We start from the raw sequence: 10,112 nt of genomic DNA on the forward strand, positions 1-10,112 counted from the left end.
TGGCGCACCGTGGGCGAGTTAATGTCTCCATCTTGCGGTTAGTAAGGTAACAAGCTGAATTGTTACAAGTGTATAGCAAAGGTTTGCGTCTTTGTGAGCTGCGTTGTTGCAAAAAATAAATAAATGATTAGGCCTACTTTGCGTGGCTACACGTCTCACATAAATCCAGTAAGTTCTACACGAGGTTCAGACTTTATCGTAGCAAGCTAGTTGATAACAGTAGAAAATACCCAGAGGTTTGACTAGGTATTTGAAGAGCCCATGTTGTTCATGGGTTCTGAAAGACGTTACAGCAATAGATTCTATGGGCTATTTGCTGTTGGTCACACACGGTGATTTCTGATAAGCACAATTACTAAGTTTTTTTTGTTTTTTTTTAATCACCATCACATTCAGATCATATGAATGCATATCTCAGGTTTTCCAGTTCAGACAAGTGGTAATTTTGTACCACCACTAGATGGCGATATTGTTATAGTCTTCCCAACCTTCAAAGCTGGAGAAGTTGGAAACTCCTGAAAAAAGTTCAACTTTTTAAACTGTGCACATGAAAAGACGGTTTGATAGAACATCCGAATTAACGTAATGTAAAACATCTGGATTAACATATTTTGCTTGGTGATCTTTGGAATGCCTGTTGTCGACAGTTCACGCGCTTTTCATAAAGTGCAGTGCCTGTTACGTCACTTGAACTTGGAAAACTCCTCCTGGCTGGTAGTCAGGTTGACTTTATTTTGAGCTTTGGTTGCGCGCGGGATGGTTGTGTCCCAGGCTGTGCGAAGTTACTAAACAGAAACGCTTTTAACCTGAGCTGATTTAGGAAGCCATCGGTGGAACACAAGGATAACCATGACGGAACTTTAATGTTGGTTTTGCACACAGTGCTGGAAAGGTAATTCTTTACTTTGTAACTTTTTGGAAACGCATCAACAGCCACTCACTCATTGCGACACACGGGACATACTTTTGGGTCACATAGCCTATTGTATCACTCTCCACGAGAGGAACGACTAGAGTTACTTCTATGTTTATCTAGGCCTAAATGTAACAGAAACTGTGTAACATTTTATTGCATACTTGCAGCCAGTCATAATGACTGCTCTGTTGTCCTCTCTGCGCTCTGTGCGTTGTCTCAGTGCTATTCTCGTTAATGTATAACCAGAAAAGTTGCTGAACACGTCAGTCGTTGTCCTTCTTTAAGGTTTGATCAACTTTTCCTTTTTTACCAACAGCAACAGGTTGGAATAATCGTCATTCGCCCTGCAGTAAAGTGCGATGTTCGCTTTGTGACTTTCTTCGCGTCGCCAGTCAGTTTTTGGTGACACCCGAATGCCACGCAAGATGGACTACGGGAACGAGGTGGACTTATCCAACAACAACAACATCACTCCGCTCTGGAGGCGACGTCCCACCACCAACAAGCCTGGCTCCAGGGACATGAAACTAAAGCCACGGCCTCTGAGCTACCAGATTGACGGAGTTCTCACGACAGATTTCCCAGTGGAGGACAAATGCGCGTTCACTTTGACGCAACCCGCGGAAAAGATTGTAGCTGGGACACCAGCTGGGAATACCGTGATCCTCAAACACGTTTTACACCAACCAACTCGGAAGACACGGGTAGTCAGGAGCATAAGCATTGGACATTTGTCAAATATGAGATTTTCTCTTCATAGGAGCAAACCGGTGGTTGAGAATCATAGTCCTCCTGACAATGCACATGTGGCATCTAGCACAACCAGAATGTCAAATGGGACATCTGTGTGTCAGCAGGGCAACAAGAACACTGCCAGCCCACATGCTGCCTTGTCACAGACAGACCAGACATGCTTGAGTAATTCAGCATCTTGTCCGGAGAACGTACGGATGACATGCAGCGCGACACCACCCAGCACCCTGAGTGTCACTCCCCACCACCAACACCAGGACAGTGGGGCGTCCTCCCCCTCTCTCCGTGCCTCCTCCCGGAGCTCATCCTCCAGCATCATGTCCCTGTCCTCCACGCAGAGCACCCTCTCCGACCCGCCGACACCCCGCACGCCATCACCGGACGACGGCCTGACCGGCGGGGTCATCCCCCGTCAGACCCAGAAGTCCGATGGCAAGCTCTCGCCATCAGTGGTCTTGAGTACCCAGAGTGCAGCTGCCCTGAAGATGGGCACCCAGCAGCTCATCCCCCAGGGCCTGGCCTCCGACACCCGGCCCCTGAAGACCGGGCGGCCCGCCGGTGGGCCGAACAGCAAGGGCTCCTCCGGTGGGCTCCTGGATCCGGGTCAGAGGGCACAGAGGGCCCGCAGCATGGTGGAGACCAGCAGCACCTTCTTCTCCATGAGCTCGGAGCAGGAGGAGGAGGCGGCGGGAGACGAAAGCCCCGGAGGGCTGCTCAGGAGAGGCCTACGCTCCACCTCCTACAGGCGGGCGGTGGTGAGCGGGGTGGACATCGATGGGTCGTCCCCGACGGAGCTCAAGCCCATACGCCTCCCGGACCTCAAGCCCGTGCTGAAGGGGGTGGTGGAGGATGGAGCAGAGCAACACCCTCCCAGCCCCATCCCCAGCCCCAGCCCTAGCCCTAGCCCTAGCCCTGGGAAAGCCAAGGTTTGTAATGCTGTCATATTACTCTACATTGCATTTTACTTTGCCAATGCTTGTATCCAAAGTTACTTATAGCTATGCAGGTACAGGGCATTGGATACGATCCCAGGAGCAGCGTGGTGTGAGGTGCCTTGCTCAAGGGCACCACAGCCATGGATGATGTAGGATTTGAACCTGCAACCTTCCTATGATAAAACCATCCCCATAACCATTAGGCCATGACTGCCCCATGCTGTTCATCAGGATTAGTCACTGAATGGAATTCTTATAGGAGTAGAGACGGTGTCTAGCCTTTCACCGTCTTACTTTGAAATATAGTCATGGTGATTCATGCTTGCCCCATTGTAATTGTAGGGGACTTCCGATCGATAGGTCAATTCATTGCAGCCAATTTCAACTTGTTTAATGGCTTTGGCTGCGGACTTTATTGGCATCGATGTTTACGAGCTAAGTCTTTTATGAGAGGTACGTAGGTATTCCGGGTCCAAATCTGTCCTTGCCTTTTTATTTCCGTCATGCTTCTGTCAAGCACACTCTACCAGTGAGTAGGCCTCATCTTGGGAGGGAGATGTCAAATATGTCAGGGTCAGACCGGGAGAGTACACTTTGGGAGCGAGAGGTGTCAGGCCTGGCCAGTGAGGGGTCAAGGCAGGCAGGTGGACGAGAAGGGAAGGCAGTGGCTCTGAATGGAACAGCCACGTGAGAGCCACACAGCATACTGTGTTTCTGGAGTTGGTGATCGCCATGGGCAGTCATGGTTAAGCGGTTAGGATGTCAGACTTGTAGCCCAAATGTTGCTGGTTCGACTCCTCCCGACACACCAGGTTGGTGGGGGTAGTAATTAACTAGTGCTCTCCCCCATCCTCCTCCATGATTGAGGTACCCTGAGCATGGTACCGCTCCGCCCCACTGCTCCCTTTCGGGCGCCATTGGGGGCTGCCCCCTTGCACGGTTGAGGCATTAATGCAATTTCGTAGTGTGTGCAGTGTTCACTTGTGTGCTGTGGAGTGCTGTCAATGAAGCGCGGTGCAAATTGAGGGAGTGCTTTGCATGTTGGAGTTGGTGATAATGTTTCTTTAAAAAAGTATTTTTTGGGACTTTTGTGCTTTATTTGAGACAGGATAGTGACAGAGGGACAGGAAATGAGTGGGGAGAGAGAGACGGGGAAGGATTGGCAACTGACCACGGGCTGGAATCGAACCCGGGTCGCCGGCGTAGTAATCTAGTGCCCTACCGATAGGCCACGGCAGGGGCAGTCATGGTGTTATTCCCAATGCAATTAGAGACAGAGGTGGAAGGAAAACAAAACAAATTGCCTGCAAACAAATCAGGACTCTCCTTTGTCAGTCATCATAATATTCATTTGCATAATTTGTTTTGCGTCCAATAATTATTTTGATGCTGACAATGAATACTAAATTGAAGCTATCCTGATTCAAATTCATGAGAGATAATGTGTAAAGTGAGTGACACATTGCTGGTCTGCGAAGTTGTGTTGAAAAGGTCTATGATTGTGAATGTCATCAACACACTGGTATTGTGTGTGTGTAATGCATGTCAAAACGGCAGTCCTATAAGGCAGACAAACCTTATTGTTGTGTTGTTCTTTGTTTCCTACAGAGCGCTGAAAGGAAAAAAGGAATTCCGTCTCAGCGGACGTTTGACAGTGAAGGTAAGCAGTAAGCACTGCACAGTGCGTGCGGCACACACACACACACACGCACACACACACATATTAGTAGACCACGGCCACATGGTGCGAGTCCAAAAGGGGAAACAGAGGGACGACGCGTACCTCCTGTCCTCTGGTCTTGTTGGCCATTTGTCACCAGGGGCAGAGGAATGCTTTGATCTCCAGGTAGACACACGCGCTCTTTACACATACCACCACAGACCTGCTGCACACGTTGGCCCACATCTAACATCTACACATCTACATTCAGAAATAACTCATTGTAATTCAGGAAAAAGCTTTATCCTGCTTGAAAGCGCTATGTTAACGCGTCAATTCAGAATTAAATGAAAGTTCAATGTTAACTTGACGGAACTATTTAATTCTGAATTATTCATTTTGAATTAAGAACGTCATGTAAACATGGGTATTGAGAAGTTGTGGTGCGAACCTTTGTCACCAAGTGATATACAAGGGTGCATGTGTTAACGACTATCTTGCCTAATTAGTGTTTTATTGATGTGTAATGTACTGTACTTAATGAAGGAGCCATGGGCGTTGATGAACAGATCCTTCATGCAATCACTATAGACAAAGCAACAATCAATAAACCACAAATTGATTTCCCCAAAGTTTGCAAAAATAGAACCATCATGATGCATACTTGACCACCTAATGATAAAACCAACAGACTGCCCCATTAAGTTTAAATTCATGCTTGAATTGGTGACTATGAGGTGAACCTCTTGTTGATGTTGCTTCTGTCATGCTGACCTGTGTGTGTGATTGGCCTGTTTTCAGAGGACGAGGTCCTGTACCAGAACTACCAGGAGAAGGCCCTACACAACGACTCAGACGAGGACGCGGAGTCCAGGGAGCCCAAGCCTGACGACCGCATCGTGGTCCAGTACAAACCCATCCGCACCTCCTGGAGTCAGCTCAGCGTGGTAAGCCCTGACACCTCAACACCCATGTGTTTTGGAGAATTTTACTATTACACACACACACACACACACACACACACACACACACACACACACACACACACACACACACACACACACACACACACACACACACACACACACTGTCTCTCTCTCTCTGTCTCTCTCGTTCCATCTCTATCTCTCTCTCGTTCCATCTCTCTCTCTCTCTCTCTCTCTCTCTCTCTCTCTCTCTCTCTCTCTCTCTCTCTCTCTCTCTCTCTCTCTCTCTCTCTCTCTCTCTCTCTCCATATCTGTTAATTGTCCAGATGTGACTCTAATAAAAAAACACTAGTCGGGGTACATATAGTCCTGGGTCCTGGCCTGGTGACGGCCTCAGCCTCAGCCTTTCTTCGAATACCGCCTGCCAGGCTGTTTCCCAGATGGACCGAGCAAAAAGAGCCGTGGATGATGGGGAATCCACACGGCAGCACACACACACACATACACACACACACACACACACACACACACACACACACACACACACACACACGCACACGCACACACTTACACACACAAAACGTTCGGTCCGGGCCAAAAACTAAAAAGAGAAAAAAAACCCTCCTCCCTCCAGAGAGAAAGAAAAAATGTTAATGGATATGCTATGCTGCCTCCTATTACTGTGTTATGTAACCCTGTGCAGAGCCTGGAATATGGCGGGAGGGAGTCGCTACGCTAATGCCATTTTCCACTTAGCCTTCTGCGGCTGCCGGCACTGCGTTTGTGCTCCCTTTTGTTTTTATTTACTTGTTATGTGGAGCAGTGCAGTGCATGGGACATCTGCCAAAGCTTAACTTAAGGAATGTTTTTTTGGAAGCCAGTCAGACTGAGACGTGAAGTAGACTTTGCCCACTGGCGGTGGAGAGAAGTGAGCGAAGAAAAAAAACAACTGCTGAGAGAGCGAGAGAGTTCTGAAGAGAACGGCGAAAGAAAGAAAAAGACAAGGGGCCGCAAATACAAAAAAACAGAAATTGGAAATGACACGAGAGCCTGAGTGAACTATATGGTAAATAAGGGCGGGGAAAGGGAAGACGCGCGAGTGGGCAAGAGAGAGGGAGCAGCAGAGAAGGCTGGTTGAAATCAAAGAGCATTTTTGGGATTTCTGAGCCTGTGGTCTCCAGTGTCTGTAAATTGTATGCTTTGGCAGGGGTGGACTGGTCTGCAGTCTGTCAACCCAGGAAACGGAGCCCTAAGCTGTGCCGGGCGCTCTGCTCTGAGTACAGTGGCAGGGCCTGCCTGGCAGGTGTGTGTACACCTGGGGCCCTAGAGGGCTCAACAGCTAGAGAGAGAGAGAGTTCCAGAAGAAAACCACTACCTCTTTTAATGCAAGCCCGGTTAATTACAGCAATTATGTAAATTTCACTTCCACACTCTTGTTGAATGGAAAATATGCGGATGGACCAGTTCCTGTGTCCTATTCAGTTCCCAATTATTTTTATTTTGAAGAGGATTCATCTGCTTAGTGAGTTTGTATTGATTAGTTGTTCTGTTAAATGATGGAAAGTAATAAAATATCTCAGTTAGGGGTGGGCATAGATTAATTTTTTTAATCTAGATTAATCTCACTGTAATTATGAAATTAATCTAGATTAATCTAGATTAATCTATATCAAAATGGCTCATTCAGAATAGGCACGCTAGCGAAATAATGGCGAAAAAAAACCTTGGGAGTTTCTTAAGACAGATGCCGCATTAGACCAGAGCTCATCTCTTTTTTCCAAAATGCATCTCATCTTCAAAAAATGGTCATGTTGATACTTGGTGATGAAAAAAATCACTGCAATATTTGTAAAGTGTGTCGAATATGTTAGGAAGCATTTACAGTTAAGATACTGAAATTTCAAAATGAACAGCGCTATAAGTTGTATAGGCGAATAGGCCAGCAGATAAATCTATCAAACATTTAGGCTATTTAAACAAAATGACCTCAACAGTTCAGCATTTCTAATGGAGAGAGAGAGAGAGAGAGAGAGAGAGAGAGAGAGAGAGAGAGAGAGAGAGAGAGAGAGAGAGAGAGAGAGAGAGAGAGAGAGAGAGAGAGAATCTGCCACTGACTGTTAAAAAGAGCAGCCGCTCCTTTAAGAGAAGGAGGAGCTCTGCGCACAGCAGCCAGAGCAGCAGCCCACGGCAGCTCCAGGCTGGATTTCTAGAACCTACAGCACTGGCCTTCGGGGATTTGGCCTAAACTCGACAGTTGTTCTCAGAGTTAGAATGCCAGAGGAGTAACAACTTGAAATTAATTCAGTTTACTTTGCAAAAAAAAAAAAATCAAGCGCGACAACCGCGAGGTTTATTATTACCGTCTATTGTATCTCAAGAGTCGCAAATGCGTGGTCGCAATACAATTACACAAACATGCAGCGAGAGTAGATATTGACAGTTTCAGTTTGACAATCTTCAAAATGCATATCACACGGAATGTTTTGCAATTATGGCACAGGCAATATTTGTGGAAGTTGTTTGTGTTCCATGCAATGCGTGAGGAAATGTAGGTTATGTCGGGCTGGTAGGCTACTCACACAATGTCTCTCTATGCTTCACCTCAAACAATAACGTCTCTTTAGTCTACCACTTACGAAAAAACACTAAAACAACACCTACCAAAGCAGAGAGATTAATGTTTTCAGCATGCAAACCCTGTTCATATTTAGGTCTGCTGATAGCAACAGGTGGAGAGGAGAAGCGACTGGAGCGCAGTCTGAAAGCGTCTGTCAATCAAGCGCTATGGTGACGCGCATACCCAAACTCCAAACCCATATTTTGAGTAGGCCTATAGATTAATGTGCAATATTTTCTTTGTCGCGCGACAAGAGGCTCACATTATCGCAGCACGTTAACGCCGATAACGGCCCACCACTAATCTCAGTTCTCACTCAGAGAAATAAAACTAAAGAATTAAAAACTGTCAAACAGATCCGTCAAATTTTTTTGGAAACAATTTATTTGTAGTTGACAAAGTATTGATGGGTCAAGTAACGTCAGTAGTCCTTAGGCCCTGCCATACAAATCACACACCCAGTGATGTCTCTCATCATGCTTTTGGACAACCTATCCATATTCCCGCTCTCAATTCCATGGATTGAGATCATACCTTTGCTTGAGATATGCTTCATGGGAAGTGTTCAAATACTTCACGAGAGATATGAAAGATTAGTAAATACTCTGAGTGCCAATGTTTGCTCTACATGGTGGAGTGGCGTAGGTCATGTTTGCCTTGTACAAATCATACTTTAAGACCTAAAAGCTTTGTTTGCCTGTTGTAAGTTTTCCTTTTTCTTTCATGAGAGCACATGGGACAAAGGAGCATATGGTTGTGCGAGAGCTGTCCTTTCGGTTTCCTTGAAATGGTTGGTTTTCCTGGTAGTGAAACGAAGGCTCGCTCCATAGAATTGCATTTCTCTCTCTCCCCTCTCTCACTCTTTCTTTCTTTCGTTCGTTCGTTCTTTCTTTCTTTCTTTCTTTCTTTCGTTCGTTCGTTCGTTCGTTCGTTCGTTCTTTCTTTCTTTCTTTCTTTCTTTCTTTCTTTCTTTCTTTCTTTCTTTCTTTCCACTCTCTCTCTCGTTCTGTCTGTCTGTCTCTGTCTCTCTGTCTCTGTCTCTGTCTCTGTCTCTGTCTCTGTCTCTCTCTCTCTCTCTCTCTCTCTCTCTCTCTCTCTCTCTCTCTCTGCACCAAAGTCTCAACCACTCCTGCCTGATCACCGCCACCTTCGATCCTGGAAGTTCCCTGGTTGCCAGGTTACTGATGATGTTTACTAGCCTCCACCTGACTCCTTTTGCCGTCCTGGTTCCTTTTGTTTGGTCCTCTTGTTTGTTCAAGACTCTTGTGTGTCAAGGTGTTTGCTGTCTTGCGTTATTAAGGTTGGTTGAAAGCATAAAATCAACTCAACTCAAATCGATTGAGTGATCAAGAATGGTTATTCAATTTGATTTGTATGCTTTTAAACGAACTGAATAACTTCAGATTGAAGAGTCCTGAACAGGCAAGGACAATAGCGCCGCTCTCCTCCACCACTCTCTATCATTCTCTGTCACTCTATCAAATTTATTGGAGATGACTATATGCATTCAATAACACAATAACACAACAAAAAACATGCGTTAAAAAGCATTGCTTATTTAGCTATACCTCTTTTCCACTGCCGGTTCTCTGGTAGGCCTACAGCTCGACAAAGCGCAACTTGGCCGCCACTTTTGCTTTTCGAATAGGAATGACACATCTCAATTGTAAAGCAAAAAGTGGCGGCCGCGTCGTGCTGTGTCCAGCTGTAGGCCTACCAGAAAACTGGCATTGGAAAAGAGGTTCTAGTTTCCACAGATGTGTTTGCACAGCGTTGGTGAACTGTGGAAGTGAGTGAGGAGGGCTGTGGCGTTGCCACCAGGTGCTCTCCTGCCATCTGACCCCTTAACAGGAACCTCAGAGTGCTCTCATTTCCCCTCCAATATAATGTCCTCCATCTAATCCTGCTTGGAAGCAGATTGCCTGTGTGGAGTGGGAAAATATCTCCAATCTCTCTCTCTCTCTCTCTCTCTCTCTCTCTCTCTCTCTCTCTCTCTCTCTCTCTCTCTCTCTCGTCCTCCCTCCCTCTCTCCCTCTCTTTCTCTCTCTCTCTCTCTCTCTCTCTCTCTCTCTCTCTCTCTCTCTCTCTCTCTCTCGTCCTCCCTCCCCCCCCTCTCTCTCTCTCTCTCTCTCTCTCTCTCTCTCTCTCTCCCCCTATTGAGTACAAAGAGCGCAGGTTGGTTTTCCCTTTTGAAAGGCTCAATTGGTGCCCTGCATTTATGGGCCTGTTTGTCTGGCCAGCCTGGTTAAGAATTAACTGAATGTGCTCAGAGCCTGGTGGCCTCCAATGCAGCATGGGAGCACAG

At 46.5% G+C, this 10,112-nt stretch overlaps 1 protein-coding gene across 1 annotated transcript in view; it reads left to right on the forward strand.

Moving 5' to 3' along the window:
* Positions 1 to 718: 718 nt before the first annotated feature.
* The window catches only part of LOC134454331 (rho guanine nucleotide exchange factor 26-like), a 62,081-nt gene continuing 52,687 nt past the window's right edge, over positions 719 to 10,112 (forward strand). Inside the window, exons 1-4 of the mRNA XM_063205285.1 lie at positions 719 to 892; positions 1,233 to 2,595; positions 4,213 to 4,264; positions 5,066 to 5,211. Of these exons, the coding sequence (XP_063061355.1) occupies positions 1,330 to 2,595; positions 4,213 to 4,264; positions 5,066 to 5,211 (1,464 nt within the window). The 5' untranslated portion in view covers positions 719 to 892; positions 1,233 to 1,329. The remainder of the gene's footprint in view (positions 893 to 1,232; positions 2,596 to 4,212; positions 4,265 to 5,065; positions 5,212 to 10,112) is intronic.

This window comes from Engraulis encrasicolus, chromosome 8, assembly GCF_034702125.1.
Source record: "Engraulis encrasicolus isolate BLACKSEA-1 chromosome 8, IST_EnEncr_1.0, whole genome shotgun sequence".
NCBI classification, from domain to species: Eukaryota; Metazoa; Chordata; class Actinopteri; order Clupeiformes; family Engraulidae; genus Engraulis; species Engraulis encrasicolus.